The sequence below is a fragment of the Vespa velutina genome, chromosome 1 (genome assembly GCF_912470025.1).
Source record: "Vespa velutina chromosome 1, iVesVel2.1, whole genome shotgun sequence".
NCBI classification, from domain to species: domain Eukaryota; kingdom Metazoa; phylum Arthropoda; class Insecta; order Hymenoptera; family Vespidae; genus Vespa; species Vespa velutina.
In genome coordinates, this window is record NC_062188.1 from 12425183 (window position 1) to 12444590 (window position 19408).

General features: G+C 32.1%; 1 protein-coding gene across 7 annotated transcripts in view; it reads right to left on the minus strand.

The window, feature by feature from the left end:
- LOC124948656 (sodium/calcium exchanger 1) overlaps positions 1-19408 on the minus strand; it is a 72171-nt gene that overhangs the window by 15282 nt on the left and 37481 nt on the right. For 6 of the 7 annotated variants that reach the window (XM_047493048.1, XM_047492967.1, XM_047492699.1 and 3 more), the window contains one exon: positions 18429-18614. In XM_047493048.1, coding sequence (XP_047349004.1) covers positions 18429-18614 — 186 coding nt within the window. Of the gene's footprint in view, positions 1-4208; positions 4268-18428; positions 18615-19408 lie in introns of all 7 variants that reach the window. The other variant, XM_047493135.1, reaches the window with a different exon arrangement.

Sequence of the window (19408 nt, forward strand, 5' to 3'; positions counted from 1 at the left end):
TATATATTATCGTGCTTCAACGCGAACTGTCAGATGTCTTCATCTTTTGATTAGCTTATTCTGAGCTTACTAATCTAAATGAACCCATCTTGAATACGTTGAAATTAGATGCGTCTATACGGAGATGGATAGATATGGTTGATATATAGATTATATACGTTGACGTGTACGTACATCGAGAATGCATTGATGGATATCTATTGTTTCAATGAAATTTCCTAATGACTAGGTGCATTCGATTATTCTAAGCTTCGGAATTCGCTTTCTAGTTTTGACATATATACGCTTATATATATACATGAAGAAGTGTATATACATATGTATATACTAAGATGTGTATCATATACATATATATAATAGACTCCCGTATAATGAGTTCCCACAATGCGAATTCCTACAATCCGATAAAAATGTTGGGACAATTTTCTTATGTTTCGTAATTGTTTTGTTTTTTTCCTAAATATGTTACTTATATTATCTGTATTATACGAGGAAAATTCTCATATAACACGATTTTCTATAACGCGATTTCATACAATGCATAACGTATTAACCGCGTTATATGGGATTTATACTATACATAGATACATCTATGTATATGTTCATATCAGTGATAATGATAGAAAGGGTGTCAATATGTTTGTCAAAGATAGCTAAACTATAAGGAACTTTTGCTTTCAGTTACATCCGAGATAATAGAGAATCATCGTTTATCTCATTTGGTTATCCCATTCATCTGAGTTCAAGAACACGAAACACGGACGGTTAACCATAGAATAATCGCGATGAAGCGTAGGAAATCCCACTTGAAGAGCGTCTCCTCCATTTCATTTTAATGGTCTGCCATTTGCATTCTAGCCCAGGTAATACCGTTTCTCTTCTCCTTTTGAATCCACTTAATACGATCACATTTTGGATCGTTAATATATCGTCCGTGATATATATTTTCACACGAAAGTTCATTATTTACACTTTGGCCATTAAGTTTTTCCTTCTTTTCTTTTCTTTCTTCCTTTTTTCTTTTTTCCTCTCTTCTCACATTCATTGTCTATTGAAAATTTCATTCGATTATTACCAAAGCTTTTTAGAAAACTCATATCATTCGAACGTATATTATCATTAATTCATGTGAATGAATTTTAAACGGATCCACGTCGAATGATGGTTTAGCGATGATCAGAAAATGTTGTTTATCGATAAATCCTAATTAGCGATATAATACCGTCGACCTTTGCTTTATTCCGTGGATGTAATCTATTCAACCCATTTCCATGACCCGTGGACACAAATGTTTCATCTGTGTACAGTGTTTGCTAAAGTAATCATGGAGAGGTGTAGGTAAAGAGTATATGTATGCGTAAGAGAGAGACAGAGAGGAAGAGAGAGAGAGAAAAATAGAGAAAGAGGAATATTTTACAGGTTTAGAAGAGAATAAGCAATGATACAGCAACGTCATTAGCATCTTCGTGAGTATATGTGTATTTATGTACACACACACACACACACACACACATACACACACACAGGAAGATGTTCTAGCAGATTACTTCGTATAATCTCTTTGATCTTAAGAGAAAAATATTTTTCTTTCCCTTGGATTTCGTGCTTGCTTGCTAGTCCCTAAGAAAATGATTATCCTTTTACCGAAGGTTACTAGGTTCGATAAATATAGAAGAGAGAAAGGCCTTAAGTGTTCCGACGTCGCTATATTAGGAATCTCTCTCTTTTTATCTCTATCCCTTTCTCTCTCTCTCTCTCTCCCCTTTTCTCTCTCTTTCTTTACTCCTTATCGAGAGAGAGTGACGTTTTTGTATACGCGCATCGTATAATGATCGCTTCGTTACGTGGCACGTTTTGCGCGAGGAGGTCTCATATTATGTAAAGGAAGATTAGGATTAAGGTTACACGCTCTACGAGCAGCTATGAGTGCGCGGGAAAGTAGAAAATTAAAAGTCAATCTCTCTCTCTCTCTCTCTCTCTCTTTCTCTCTCTCTCTTTCGCTTTCTTTTTCTTTAAATGGACTTTAACTCGTTAAAGGATGAACTCTTTTCTTTTTTTCTTCTTTCTTTTCTTTTTTCTCTTCCTCTTCCTTTTCCTCTTCTTCTCTTGATGATTATCCGGATAAAGAAGAAAAATATTAAGTATAATCGTAAAACGATAAACTAACGATCGTTTGTTTAGCGATTCTACGATGAGAAAAATTTTTTTTCTTATGTGCTGAAATCTATGCGACATATCCCTCATTAGCCTAACGTCGTTAGAGCGCATTTAAGTTCGTGGTATTTATAACTTCTACACTCCACCCACTGTTACGCTTCGATCGTAACGGGATGTTGTATCGAAGTAAGCTAAATTTCTTTCCGATAACGAATCCCATGTATATCGTCTCATAAGTGGCTTCTTCATTTTCTTTTCACTTATCGTCAACAACGCAAAGTCACATTTTGCAAAAGTTTACATTTTTTCTTTCTTCCTTATATATATATATATGTGTGGTCGGCTCATACAGAATTATAAATCATTTTTATTTCGATTTTCTAGATATGGTAAAAACGGTTTTTTAGATTTATCATCTTGTGACATTTTTTTTTTATATATTTAACGTCAGCATATAAAATCACTTTTTTCCTTTTGTATTTACAATATATTATTATGAAACACAATCGATCCACATTCGAGTAATAATCGTCTTTTTATTTGGATTTCTAGATTTATAATAAATTTTTAATCATTTTCAAACAATCCATCGAATTTTTAACTATATATTATACATTTTTTTTCGAGACCATTACAACGTTCAGTTTCAATCTGTATTATTAGAAATGGTTTAAGAATTGTGTAAGAAAAACAGGTTAGTATTGTCGATGCATCTTATTTATCGTTCTTCCAAAAGTCTTTAATGGAAAAATTATACGTAGGATAGAAAGGATGTGGGACGAATCGATGTCCGGTTGTTCGATGTAAAGTTTCATTGATGGAAAGGGTACTCACGGGACGAACTCGTAACCACGAGAATCGTGATCGGGGCTCGAAACGATTTTGCGAACGGAGGCTTGTCAATAAATCAAGCAACCCCTACTAGCCCTATCGAAGCCACCGATATTCAGAGAACCCTGAAATCGACCTAAATGAGCTCAAGCTCTCCGAACGTGAAAGGTACTAATCAATGAATGTCTATATATATATATATATATATATATATATATATATATATATATATATATAGATGCATATATATATAGTATATATATGATTATATGTATAAACGGAAATATATATATATATATATATATATATGTATATAGTAAATGTTATATACCTATATACCTCAAATTTTCCGATTCGAGTACGAATCGCTATTCCCTTCGTCATTAGGTCTTTGCAAATCGAAGAGAAAATTTGATTAGAGTGAGAGAGTGAACGAAAGGATAATCGAATTTATACTTGCTTTTGTTAATATCGAACGTGTTAACATCGAAGATTGATAATAGTAAAAGCTTAAAAGCTTAACTCTTTTCAAAAGCAAAAGAAAATAATTCGTTATCGTTGGATATCGTCGAATGAAAATTTTACTTTTTTGCGTGATCCCTCTTTGGTTAATTAATTATATTCTTATCTCGATGAATCGTATAAGCTTGAATAGAGATGGTAGAGGGTAGATAAGATTCATTAGCTTCAGTTCTTATCATCAGAGATGTTAATGTAAACGATCTGTTAACACGATAAATTTTATCAATCTTTTACGAAACTTTTCGTTGTTTTGTAGATTTTATAGTGTATATGCATATTGTTTAAATTAAACAAAGAATCGTGTCGAGTTAAATCAAGTCATACTACGTGACGTTTCTCTCATTCTCTTTCTCTCAAAAAGTATTTATTTTTTGTAATTAACTCGTGGCTTAATTTTTATGATTAAATATTATGCTACATTAAAATCCATATACATGTTGGATACGATCGAACGCATACTAAACTTGTTTTATTCACTTCCGTTTTCCGTGTCGAGTGGTTGTAAATGTACAGTCGATAGTAAACAAGCGGTTCAGAGAGTCGAAGCTGACTCGTTTAGCGTTAAATGTGAAGCGTAAATACAGTTATAATTGGCTCTCTGAAAATTGATGTAGAATTCTACCTTACGACTTTACTACCAAGCATTATATTCGTTTATTCGATAAATCAAGATTAATGGTAGCAAAGATATCTTTCACCTTTTTTTTTCCTTGCTCTATTTTCTCTCTGTCGTCACGAGCGACGATGTAATATAAATCTACAAAAAGAAAAAAAAAAGAAAACATAATTGGAATATAGTATAATACATAGTGAATCAAAAGTTCTTAAATAATTTTAAGGATTAATCTCTCTTTTTTGAGACTTTTTAGGCTAATATTATTATTTTCTTTTTTTTTTAGATTGTAAAACTACAAGCCTAGCTTATAAAAACTACTAGCCTAATTATAATCTCAAAAAGTCTCAAAAAAGAATAATTGATTTTTCAAAACAGTAATTGATTTTTCGAACTAGGAACTTTTGCTTTAGCCTGTAGCTTCAGAGATAATCGTTTTTTACGCTTTTCACTATTTCAAGATTATAAAGAAAAAAAGCTTTCTCTGGTATGTCTAATAAAACGGATTAATAACGATTAAAAATATTTGTTGAATATTTCATAACGTTTCGAGTAAGTTTCTTGTATTTCGAACGCGTAACTAAAAGTTTACTGGATGATTATCTTTAAAACTATTCGAGATAAAACATTCGGAATGTTTGATATTAAAATATGAATGTCTGTATTTATCTACTTTAATATGTTAATGGCAGGATAGATGAACATCAAATTTATTATTTATTTCAAAAATCAGGCTGCAAGAGACGCGAACAATCCCAGCTCGATCATCCGATTTCAGAATAGAAGATATTTCGAAAATTTTTAAATTCATTAAAATTCTCACATGAGATGTTAAAAATTTTAACTATTCAGAACTATTTAAAACCGTGCTAGAAACATTAGGGAGAATTTTTTTTTTTTTATTTTTTTCACGAAAGCAATTAAAAATTTCAGAACGATGAACATATCAATTTGTGAACTCAACGAAACATCTCCATGTATTTTAAAATTATTTTTACAAAATTAAAAAAAAATATATATATATATATATATTTATATACATATATCAACATAAGCCAAATCCTTGAATATTTATTTATGAAGATATACGTATTATTTATACGTATATCAATACTACTACTCTGAAAAAACTATCCGGTATCTAAATAATAAATTATTAAATAGTTGCTTTATTAAAACGTTAAATTGCGCTTATCGTTTACTGCAAAAACGATGGAACATAATATCTGATTAGACATAAGCACGAATTCGTTTAAAGCTTTTCCCTGATTCAAGAGGATTCCATAGGGAAAGATTATCGTATATTCTCCATTCTTGTGGTCAAAGCGCTAGCATAATTAATGTCGACTAGACGCGTGTCGTCTCGTTTATGAGCCTGCGTATATACATATATGCATATAGAATGACCATATCCGGCATACGTATTCCGCGATTACAGGTATGCCTGGCAGCTGTAGTTGAGAGTAGTCAGTTTTGTCTATGGATCGTGACCTGATTCCACTGTATAAATTATGGGTCTACACGTGACACACATCCCTGATGTACGAGCTGCACTGTATACCACAAATACGTATGAGTACATATACCTGTATAAAGTACTTTCAGGAAGATTTTGATAGCTGTTCAAATATCCTGCAGATGTTAATATTTCTCTCTCTCTCTCTTTCGTTTTTTTATTTTTTTTTTTATTTTTTATCGTTACAATTTCAATCTAAACATTTTTCGTACTTACACCATTTTATGTTTCAATTTAGATGAACGTTGCCATTTTATCTGTCTCTATCTTTTACCTCTTTCTCTCTCTCTCTCTATTAGTTTTATGGACCGACATTTACTCGTTATTAACGATGAACCCCGTTTCTAAATGGAGAAGAATTTCATCTTATAAGTTTTATAATAACTTGACCGAAGCGTTTGTTTTGAAATTTCTTTGTAAGGATCGACTTACCGAAGTTATAAATACAACTGCTATAGTATGTGAAAATGAATATATATGGCTGAAAGTATGAAAGTTGCAAACTATGAGAGAATAGACGTTGCATACTTGATGGCGGTATAGATGGATGGATACGTTGTAAGAAATTATTAAATGCCATAAAATTAACAATAGAGGGTCATTTGATTTCACGAAATATAGTAAGAAATTTGAATTTCTATATTTCGATACGGATTGTCAAAAATGTAAAGGGTAAAAAATCATTTTGAATGAGTGTAAAGTTATTACGTGAGCTATTTTAAATTAATAATAAAAACTGTTAGAAAAATTTATGTACAATGTAATAAGCACTTATGATACTTATCTCTCTCTTTCTCCATTAGATTTGGTATTTAACATTTCGAGCTATTATATTCCTCCTATTTGAATTGATTTTTTCATTAAAAACAAAAAAAAAGGAAAAAAAAAAAGAAATTTTATACCTATAACGAATTTAACGGTGGTGATGTTATCTTTAGTACTTGAACGTGCGTGTTATCACGCCAACAAATTCAAAGATTGAAGAAAAAGGGTAGAGAAAAAAAAATAGAGTAAGACAATATAACCACAACAATAAGTTTGTAATCGATTAATTTATTTGACTCAAATTGTATATATCAACACACGTTTAAACAGAGGGAAAATTGGAAAAATTATAGGTTTAGCATGTTCGAAACGATAAAATTGGGGATAGCGGGAAAAGGGAGAGAGGAGTAGCTCTTGACGTTATTGCCAAAGGACTCGTCATAAATCTTGCTGGTAAAAATTACGTTGGAAAAAGTAGTTGGCGATACGCGGTTGAACTGGCGATAAATCTCTGTTAAATTTTTCAACGGATCTCGGTACTAGCCGATTCGAGCTCGTGGAGAGAGAAATCGCATTAGTGGATTTTCATGAGACCTATCTTTTTATTGTTCTGATGCTTGTGTTTTGGGCGATTGCGTTCGGGCATTATCCCGTTAGAAAATCGAATTAAAATTCAATACAGCGTGTCCCCGATACCGATCCAAAGCAAAAATTCGTTAATGCGTTTGTTTCGAATATCAATACTAATGTTTATGTAGTAGCGATTTGTATTACGTTCGTACATTGGAGCATTCGTACCGCATTTCGATGAATAAACATTGTTATGATATTGTAAGAAAGGAATAAGGGCACATATAGGAGCCTAAAGCTTTTATTACCGAGGGATTCGCAATAATGCATGAGAATGTTCCATGGGAGAATACCTTTGACGATAAAACAAATGTCTCGACACTCAGCTACGATACTTTTTTGTCGACTCAACGAAAAACGTTTCTCTTTTAATTCTTCGTAAAGTAAGAACGTTAGAACGTGTGCTGAGTAAGAAAATTTTAACATAGAGGGAATCTAAGAAATAGGAAAAACCTTTTTATAATCAAACATTTTATTAGATTTATCCGACATTTCCTACAATTTCGAAAGTAAAATAAAAGTTTTCGATAGAATAAGAATAAGAAGAAGAAGAAGAAGAAGAAAAAGAAGAAGAAGAAAGAAGAAAGAAGAAAGAGGAAGAAAAAGAAAAACGAAAAAAATATGATAACCATAACTGTTCTTTTTACGAGGCACATGACTATCGACATTTTCAAAAAGGGAACGCAGTTATTTCTCATTTCATGTGCTCTCGAAAGAGAAGGGAGCTACGAGTTTTGCATCATGCAACGAAACATTCACTGCGACGTTGATTTAGAGTTAGATTCTCGAGGGAGAAAAAGAGAGAACGAGAGATAGATAGATAGATAGAAAGACAGAGAGACAGAGAGAGAGAGAGAGAGAGAGAGAGGCAGAGAGAGAGAGAGAGAGAGAGAGGGAAAGGGATAAAGAAAGAGAGAACAAGTAGGAAAGAGCTTGGAATAAAGAAAGTAAAACTGCAGGAGCTTGATACAGTAGTTTCGCGAGCTTTTGCCAGTTCAGCAGGCTTCCGCGCTGTGTTCCCAATTGTGCTCAGTGAAATAAAACGTATTCTTTGCCCCCAACTAAGCTCGCCTCTGGCCTTCGTTCTTTCGTTTCCGTTTTGCCTTTTCTCTCTTCCTCTTGAGTTTCGCAGCTTCGTAATCCGAGTACGAAACAATATATATGTATATGGGTATTATCTATGCCAAGGAATACTCGTTAAGGAGTTTAAGATAAAAATTGAAAAAGAAAGTCTTTTTTCTTTCTTTCTCTTTCTCTCTCTCTCTCTCTCTCTCTTCCTTTTTTTCTTTTTTTTTTATACTTCGAAAGTTAATTACTTGCACATAAAGTCGTTAATAAATTATTTCTAGTGAAATTCGAATGAAGTATCTCTCAACTATTAAAACTGTGAAGTTTTGTAGAGTAAACTATTAAGTTCTTTTTCTTTTCTTTTTTTATTCAAAGCGCACGATACCCTTCGGAATTCGCTTGTTGAATTCTTTTGAATCTTGTTCCTATTATATTCTAAATACACGTAACTTTACTTGTGATATATCTCAGTATATGAACGAGGGTTAAAAATTGTTTGCACGTTGGTAGGGATTTTTTATTTCGTATCGAAGACATCGTATTAAAAGATAGACGTCTTTAGAAAGAAAATGTCGAAATTTATAAAAATTTGATTCTATGTTCCATGACAAAAAATTCGTTTAATAATCGATTTACTAATGAAAAATGATAAAGAATTAAACAAGTAGGTAACATTGATAACGCGAAACTCATCAGTTACAACTTGTTAATCTGATGTTCGATTATTCTATCATTCATATAACAATAGTTTTCATTATATTATAATAAATATTAAAATACAAATTCTATAATAGTGTCATTGCAATCCAAGAATATAAAAGTTAGGATTTAAAATTTAAACTTATGGCGAGTTGTTCGAGATTAACTCATTCGTATGGCAACTTGCACTGTTGCACTATCTCTTGCGGAATAAAAAATTTTCACAAATTGCAACTTTTTTTGCTCCAATTTTCAACGACGGATTATTCATATCCCCTATTGAAAATAATATCTTATTAGTTGAGCAAACGTTCTTCCCTTCTCTATTTTTTTTTTTTTCTTTAAAAGTGATCTTTGAATTTTATCATTCAAGAAAAATCAAGTTACATAGTTTTAATTGAGAAAGTATATTTTACGAAGTAGTTCAAAAAGTCTACCAATATCAATAACTAAGATATCTATCTTTTAAGAAAAATAAACTAATAAATACCTCATTAAATTGACTCGGAGTGTTTTTCTACGAAAGTTAAGTTTGATTGTTCTCATAAGAATACGTATAAGTACGTATCTTATGTGTAACCATATATGCATAGGTATGCATATATGTATATGAACGTGTATGTTCTATCTTTGTTACAAAATCTCAGACATACCACTTCTATCGCTGGATATAGAGATATGCGAAGAGCTTCAGGAATATCTGTTTCCCAACTCAACCGATATCATGCATGTAAAGCGGTACAGAAAGAGAAAGAGAAAGAGAAAGAGAAAGAGAGAGAGAGAGAGAGAGAGAGAGAGAGAGAGAAATGTTTCGCACCTGCGCTCAAATAATCGATAAAGTTTTTGTTGGATTGTAGATTCCTAGACGGAGGATAAAATTTTTATTCTCATTTAAAAAGGATAGCGAAGCTAAAGGGTTTCCTTCGGTAAAATGTCCTGAGAAAAAAGCAAAACGAAGTTTTAGTGGATTTTCTAGTAATGAGATAAGGAAAAGAAGAGTAGAGAAGTGGGAAAGAGAGAGATAGGAATAGATAGATAGATAGAGAGAGAGAGAGAGACACTTGATCTTACGCTTCGAATTATTGGTCAGAAACTAGGGTTTTGGAATGTGGACAAAGAGAGGCTATACTGTTCCTTTCGCAATCTAGAGAAGACGAGAACGACGCGGCGTAAACACGAGACTAATTGCATTGTACACAATGAATGGAACTTTCTCACACCCTTCTCTTATCCTTGAATTTTCCTTCCTTTCGCTCTCTCTCTCTCTCTCTCTCTCTCTGTCTCTCTATTTTTCTCTCTCTTTTTCTCTCTCTTTTTCTCTCTCTCTCTCTCTCTCTTTCTCTATTTTTCTCTCTTTCTCTCTTCCTTTCTCTTTCTCATTCTCGTTTTCTCTCTCGTTCATCCTTTCTCTATCCCAATCGCAAATTAAATTCAGCGCATATCGTCTCTCCACCTTTCTCATAGTATACATATTGTTTTGTTTTTAACTCATAGTGCTAGAACATCATTCTCAAAATTGTTAGCACACAATAATTTTCGAAGAGATGCGTTTCGACATTTATCCGAAAATCACGCGTTTGTAAAATATACGGTTACATCTCCCTACATTTCTCTACTCTTGTTATATATGCGAACAAAAGCTTTTTTTTTACCGCTAGGATATAGGAGAATATATATATATATATATATATATATGTATATATATATATATATATATATATATATATACATATATATATGTGTTATGCACTACTCGTTTATTCATGCGTTATATGAGAATTTCACAAACTTAAACAAACTAAGTTGACAAATTTTATAACTTGCGATATTTGAAATTGTTCTAATAGAAGGGATAGCTATAAAAAAAAGAGGAATAAAAAAAAAACAAACAATTATTACAACGTCGATTGGACATTTCACATATACCCGGATTGGAGATAGATTATCCGGATATTACAAACGAAAATTACATTTTACCGTGTTTAAGTTGTTGATGTTCGTTTGAAAATCTATTGCCATGTAGGGAATCATCGTAATAGAAATATATGATGGTAGAAATCGTTAGATTATCGTTATTTATTGATTTTCCAATATTTCTAAGTATTACAAGATTGGGAGAATAAGCCGATGTTGATTATTATCGATTATTGTTGGACGAAAGGCAACGCGAAGATAACGTTATTATTTCTTATCTTCGCAATATATATATATAAGATCGATCAGCTAGCTGCTATTTACATCATCGACAGAGATAATAACAACGTTCACTGATAATATCGCCAATTTACTCTTCTCGAAACGACGAAATTTCAGGGCGACTAAACTAATTGCCAACCATGGTGTGCTCACGCCGGACTTCATTATCTTGTGTTCGCCCTTCGCTCTAGGGTTATGACAAACCAGCGTGGTTGTAAACTTTGTTAAAAGTAGTGGTAAGAGAAACAGGAAGGAAAGCAGAACGGAGATAAAGAGAGAGAGAGAGTGAGAGAGGGGCGGAAGAGAGGGAGTAAGTAAGACGACTGATAAGTCACCGATAAGCCGTGTCCTTGATTAAATTCACCCTCGAGCCTTCTATATATTTATGTATATACTTACATATGTACGTATGTAACTCACAATGTTGTTCTTTACGATTACATTGTAGCAGAAAGATTTACATACGTTTTACATAATACAACCGATTCTTAGAGGACGACTATAACTCAAAATAAATCTAACAAAAAAAATAAAGACAGTTTTAACATACTCGTAAAGAAATATTATATTACATAGTACATGTAGATATTTGCATCGTAGATGTTTCTTTTATAAAAATAGAAATACATTTTGCATAGAAAATTGTCGTTTTAATTAATTAAATATACAATATTATATATTTAATACTGATAGACAAAGAAAGGATAATTAGTATTTATTTGAGTTATATAAAAATCGAATCGATAAGAAGATGAACAGTCCATTCATTGGAAAAAGTTCATTCGTTTTTTTGTAATGACATTATGAGGCTCTTTCATCTTTTACGAAATTTTATTTCAAGCAATTAAAGCAACGTCGTTGGCAGAATTCTTTGATCTTGATTTAAGAAGATATCTTCAACAAATCCGTAGTTTTATTCTTGATATCGGACTCATACGGTAAAAAGTGGAAAAAAAATGACGAAAAAAAGAGAATACGGTGGTTTTGAAACATTAAGGAATCAAAGTGAAGTTTTTTCAACGTTTTCATTAAATGCCGCTATTAAAAGTTTTTCAAGAAAGAAATAAAAAGAGAAAAAGAAAGAGAGAGTGAGAATGAAAGAGAAAGAGAGAGAGACGTTTCTTTTTTAATGAAAATATAACTACGATATTTTTAATCATTGCAGTTAATATTATGAAAAATAAGGCGGAAAAAACAAGTCAACGATCGTTGAATGATACTCGACACATATTTTGTGAAACTCGTTGTCGAATATGACTCGACAAAAAGTTATTGCCTCGTTTATAACTGCTAACCGTACCGTAAATAAATTTTCATTAAAATGATTGAAAATCGTGCCATTATAAAATTACCATATACACGCTTTGTAAACCATTAACAAATTAATCGATAGATATATACATATATTGACAAATTAATTTGCCATCTTTTTATCTCTCTTTATCTTATTAATTTATTTTTAAATAACGATAAGAGTACGACGAAGAAACATTAATTTCATGAAAATTAATTAAATTCAAGGAAATTGACAATTAGAATTATTGAGAATATATATATATATATATATGATATGCTACATTATGCTATGTTGGGTCCTTAATTCAAGTAGAATTTTATCGGATTGTGACTATAGTCTTAGTATATAGCATATAGATTCTTTAGTATATAACGAGTGTTTAACATTGAGTAATTATAGTTAGCTATAGTAAGAAAGGATTAAAGAGGCTGAACTTATCGAGATTTAGTGAGACAATCTTTTTTATCGAGAAAAACCGAGTTAATTGAATCTTTCTTTTTTCTTCTTTTCTTTTGAATCGTGCAAAGGAATATTTCTGAGCAGTCGAGATCTATAATCTTACGTAGATAGAAAAGTCGCGTATAATCGTACGCTTTGACAAATAGAATGATTGCCTGAGTCGAAAAGAGGGTTGGACTAGACGTTTCCTAGGAAACTGTGATCAGGGATGAATCATCCATAGCGAAGAGTAGTAGAAGTTAGGTCTGTCAACGTTTTTACGATTATTTTCTCTCGCTTTTGCTTTTAAGTAATTTTTTTTTTATCATAAACCAATTTACGAGCAAATTATTTTATAACATTTTCTCTTAACACAGAAATGCTATATAAACCATTGAATTTGTTTTATTATATCAGTAAAAATGTAAATATTATTTTATCTTATCTTTACTTTAATAAGACGGAAAAATTTATAAAAATTGTACATTGTAAAAATCTATACATCGTAGACATTTGAAAAAATGTATTATTATTATAATACAATATTGTTATAATATATAACAATATTATTATTCCATTATAATATAACTATGTAAAATTCATGAAAATTTCTCGAACATTTCGTTCGAATTCAATTTCGATTCTGGTTGATACATTAACAAATTGAATGGCCGTATAGGTCACTGTGTGATCTGCGTTGGATTTTACATTAAGATGGTTGTATTTATTTTACGTAAAATGAAACATGATCATGGAAATGCTTCATAATATTATCAGCTGATGCATAGTTGTCGTAGGTATATAATATCATTTTCATATCGTGGATCATTAATAGGTCACGCAACATGCTTCTGCATTTTTAAATCATAAGGGGAATGTATTATTATCGTTTTTAAATTATCAATTGTATCTCTTTAACTCTAATTATTACTTCTTATTATTATATAGCGAGAGTCGTATAATTCTCTCACACAATATATAAATAATAAATAATACAAGTATAAAAATTATATATATTAAATATACAAAAATTATATATATTTTGTGATAAATAAAATATAAAATAAAAGTTTATATTGTTTCGTACCGGTACATTTGGGATTCACACTCTTGGCAATCCGTTCGACTTTTTCTCAAGGATCATTTATTATAGTATAGAATATATATATATATATATATTACTCTTGAAAAATTCATTGGATGTACGCTAAAGGATAAAGAAACATTTTTTAAACACTAATAACGATTTTATGTTTCACGCTTATGGTCTATTTTATATAATATCATACCTTTATCTTTTTATTAATCATTTCTTCTTTTGGTTTTAGAAATATCATAACTAAATTTAACGTTTCATAAATCTATCCGTGACTCACGTGGCTTGAACGAAAATCTACACGAATAAATAATTTGAAATTTAACGGGTGTTTATTTAGATGTTATTTTGTATTTTTTTTCTTTTTTTTCTTTTTTTTACGAATAGCCTTTGTCTCTTTCGCTCTCAATCTCTTAGTTGGATATCAGATAAACGTTTCAGCGCCTTTGCGAAGCTGAATAATACATGAGCTTTATTAAGCGGTTGCACCTTGTATATTTTTGCATATTTCTTCAAAGAACATCGGGGGAAGTGGTTCGCAGCCAATCTCAGAGGCTAAGGAAGGTGAGATCCCTGATAACTCATCCTTGAGGAAGATACTGCAAAGTTCATCGAATCGCAAACGACGTATCCTCTTTCTCTCTCTTTCTTTCTCTCTCTTTTTTTTTTAAAGGAGAAAAGAAAAGGAAAAAAGAGGAGTATATATATATATATATATATAGAAAGAGAGAGAGAGAAAGAGAGAGAGAAGATAAATTTAAGCACAACATTAGAAAGCTGGCTATGAAAAAAAATCAATGAGAATGTCGAAGCCAAAGGAACTATTAAAAGTCGCCTTTGGTTTGTGTAAAAGGGCAGGTTTCCCTCTAAAGGATTTTCGTTATTCCAATAAGGATAATTTCACGAGGAAGAGAAAGACGAAAGATCTTTAACCGGTAGACAATGAAGGAACCGCAAATCCCTCGGGTATCCCTTACCGTTCTTCCCCCTTAAGGTAGGATCTCTTACCCCCTTATCCTTATATCTTCCCTTCTCTTACTACGGCCATTTTCCCTGTCCTCTTTTTCTCTCTATTCCATGATTTGAAGCCATTAACCAACCGGTGATGTTATTTTTCGAAAGGAATGGTTCCAAGTTTTAAGGAAAATCGAGCGTATGCAACTAAATCGTTAATTCATTTCGAGTTAAGCGTTTCTCATTTCGTCATTCGATTACTTCGTAATTTTCTACGTTCAACCATCTAGAAACCAACGAGCGGATGTCTTCTCTTCTTCTTTTAATAATTTTCTCTTCGGTGGATTCAGAGAAATTGCTTCATCGTCTGGTCACATCTCTCTATGATGATGTTGAAAATATAAATGTTTAGCGAACCGAATAACGACAGAAAATCTATAGAATAATGTAAATGTTCTTTGCTTTTGAGCAATTGCAAATTGCAAACGTATTTTTAAGAAATATATTATATGGCAACGATTATGGATCTACAAAAACGAAAATTTTAATTTTCTTTTCGCGTTTTAAACTCGCCAGTATTGTTTCACCAAAGATAGTCTTGTCTCTCTTTCTCTCTCTCTCTCTCTCTCTCTCTCTCTCTCTCTCTCTCTTTCTCTCTTCGAGAACGCATCTTTTCGAAAATGATTGGATTTTATTGTTACATTAAAAAATCTTTTCGTAGCTGTTCTATCTTTTCTTCTTTTTTCTTTATATTTATTATTATTTTTTTTTTATATATAAAGGTTTGTACACAACGACAAGAACGAACGGTGAAAGATAAAAGTTAACGAGAGAAAAATCTACTAAATTTTTTTTTTCTTTTTTCATTTACGTCACAAGAAAGAAGAAATACGAACTTGGTGTAAGAATTTTGAAAGTTTTTCAAAATTTTTCGAAGTTTTTGTAATTCTAGCTTGCAACGGGGATATTTGAATCATCTACGAGTTGCAGAAGATATTCTCATGTAAATAAAGTATGTTTATGTTGACACACTGATCTACATAATTTTCTTGAAGAGGCATTGACCTACATAAATCTCAGGAGTTACATGCTCGCCTGGTTGCCTGACGTAGAGACTTTTTTTTTTCTCGTTATAGCCACTTACATGTTGAAGTACCTACACATGAATAATACATTTTTCATATTTCCAAGGGGTTATTTTCCCATTTGAAACTCGTGAAAATTCGAAACTAAATCCCCCCCTTTTTTTAGAAGGAACAAATTACCTAGTCCTTATTTACATACTTTTGATATTTATATAATTGATATATAATAACAAGAACAATTTCATTCTATCAATTCATATAATTTTTTTTATTGGGTTGGCAACTAAGTGATTGTGGATTTTATCGTTTCCTTCTTATTTGAAATCCGGCAATCACTTAGTTGCCAACCCAATATATAAATCTTTATCAATTTTATTTTCTTATAATATTATTTATCTCCATAAAATTATACGATATTTTGTAATATCTATCTATAACAATGTAATTCTCTAATTTGAATTTATTCTCGATACACGCACGAACATTCTTAAAATACAATTATGTGTGTGTGTGTGTGTGTGTATGCGTATAAAACACTAAAAGGCTAACGTAAGGTAAGTTTAAAAGAAAGTTTAAGTTTATCGAAGGAAATTCTCTGTATGTTATTAATTGCCGTTAGTATATGTATATTAGATCTGTAAATTATTATCACAAGAGAGGAAGGAAGACAAAGAGAAAGAGAGAGAGAGAGAGATAGAGAGAGAATGTGTGTGTCAGAAACACTCTTTACTTTCGCTCGAGGGTTTATCGAGTGGCTGTCGACCCGGTAACATCCGAAGCGCGATTGTAAACCACCCGCTCTCCTATATCATAGTATATAACCTATTCTCGTTACGTATAAGTACTCGATAGCCTTGAGAACGTTCGCTAGGCTCGTATCTTTGCCGCCTTTATTACTTATTTAACACATATGAATAAAGATTTATTAGCGCGACGTTAAAAAAAAAAAAAAAAGAACTAATTGGAAAAGCTCTGCATACTATTCGATACAAAATTTCTTTCGCAGTGGAGTTGCTTTCTCTATATAAATGTTAGTGCCATTTTTTCTATCTTATAGCCACTATGATAAATGAATAATTGTACGCCAGGAATGTTCGCGTGTTTGTATCCGTGATATATCATAATTGTGATCACGTTATCAGAGAATAATATTTTTTTATCTTACAGTATTACTAATTCTGATTATTATTTCTGATGGATCGTTATTTTCCTAGAGGATATAAAAAAATTTTTTTCAGATTAATATCTTTTTAATGCATTAATATTTTTGACAGATTATTATTACATTAACGGATTACTGTTTCCTACAAGTTACTATTTCCTGACGGATTAATGTCTCCGAAAGATTATTATTTCTGTCGGATTACTATCTTTGAAATATTGTTATTATCCTGATAGTGATCTACGATGATGATTATGTTTATCGTTATTACGAAATATAGTAATAAAATATTAAATCAAATGAACTTTAGAAATGTATTTAACAGGAATTAAATGATGGAATAAGTGAATTACAAAATTAAACGTTAATAAGCTTAAAAGGATGATACATGTACATATATAGATATAATATGAATCTAAACGGTCCCTTTCCTTTTGATCGAAGAGAAATTTGTCGGTATGTAAATGATACATGATTTTTCTACTCTTCTCTTTTTTCTTTACCCTCCCGCCACTTCAATCTATCTGTCTCTTGTTACCACGGTGATCATAAACCATCATTGTTGAAGCAGTCGACACGTTACGTACATTTACCCACTATGGAAGCTTCACGGTCGAGTGGGTGCGACGACGATTACAAGGCGAGAAACCACAACGGTTTTCAACTGCAGTCGTTTCTCTTTGTTATTACGAAAACCACGGGTGACGTAAACGTGCCGGATTTGCCAGAACTCTCGTACACGCATAGAGGATACGCATACACAAACAATTAAACCCCCTACTTCCTCTCGTTGTTTTTTCTTGTCAAAAACAAAGAACGTTTGATTTACGTTAGCAAATCTCTCCCCTCGATTCTATTTCCCTTCCCTTTGTACTTCTCCCTTCCTTCCTTCCTTTCTTCCTCCCATCCTCCTTCCTTCTTTATCTATTCCACACCCGCTTTACTCTTACTCGTCTCTTTTTTTTTCAAGCTTTTATTCAACTAAAATATTTAACCTTCTGTTTTACGAAGTTATATGCTATCGTGATAATACTAGTTTTAATCTTATGAGTAATTTCAAACACTTGTGAATCATTTCTTTATTTTTAATAAAACAAATTGAAATTGAAAACAGTTTTATTTTATAATTGCTTTCGATTTATACACGTGCGATATTTAAATATACATATGTACCCGTACAAATATGGATGAGATATCCAAGATATAAGAAAAACGTTAATGTACTAAAAAAAATAAATCATATCGCAAGGGAATTAAGAATATCCTAAGAAGATACGAGTTGCGATAAATTGTTACTGGAAGAAAATCAGGATAGAAAAAAGGAAAGAAAAGAAAAAAAAAAAAATAAAGAAAAGAAAAAAATCGTAACAAAGGATGAGTAACAAAGGATGAGACTTACCGGTAGGTGGTACGAAGGCAAAGAGGACCTTCCAGAAGATAGTGATAGAGTGCATGAGATAATCGGCTGGTGTTGGGGATGAAGACTCTCCTCCTCCTCCACTTCCTCCTCCTTCCGCATCGTCCTCTTCGTCGCCACCACTGACAGTTAATGCTTCCGTAAACTGTTCCTTCCAGGAGCTCGTCCCTGTAAGTCATATTTCAGGATTTCTACGAGTATCCTTTCCGGACGACTACATATGTACGTGAGCTTACGTACTCCTCGATAGTAGCCAAGTAAAAGCCACTGGTAAAACCACCCCTTGGGATAGAGTCTGAATTACGACCATGATGCGACAGGGTATCAAGGGCTTCGAAAATGTCTTTTTAACGCGAGAATTCGACTCAACTATTCTTTTCGAGAGCGATCGAGAAATCGAGAAATAGGGAGAATGAAAGAGAGAGAGAGAGAGAGAGAGAGAGGGAGAGAGACAGAGATTGAGAGAGAAAGAGAGAAAGAGAGATAGATAAATAGGTAGATAGATAGATAGATAGAGAGAGAGAGACAGAGATAAACGGATAAGTAGATAGGTAGATAGATAGAAAAATAAAGATTGAGAGAGAGAGAGAAAGAGAGAGAGAGAGAGAGAGAGAGAGAAAGAGAAGTAGATAGATAGACAGATAGGTAGATAAATAAAAAGAGAGAGCTAGAGAAAAAGAGAGCCAAAGTTTGGTCAATTTTCTAACCCTGCTAGGATACACCAATCCATTTTTTCTCCCTCCTCTTCAGTATCTCGTATCTGAACAGGGCCTCGCTGTTAAGAGTTACGTGAAATCGAACTATTCAAGAAGCGATAGATACGTCTACGTATCCTGGGAGATACGTTCGAAGATACCGCATTGCAATGCATTCCCAGATTATTTGCATATCGTTCTATAAATCCGTCGTAGTATAGCCTCGAGAATTCAAGATTTTCAAAAATGTTAAGGGATTCAGGGACC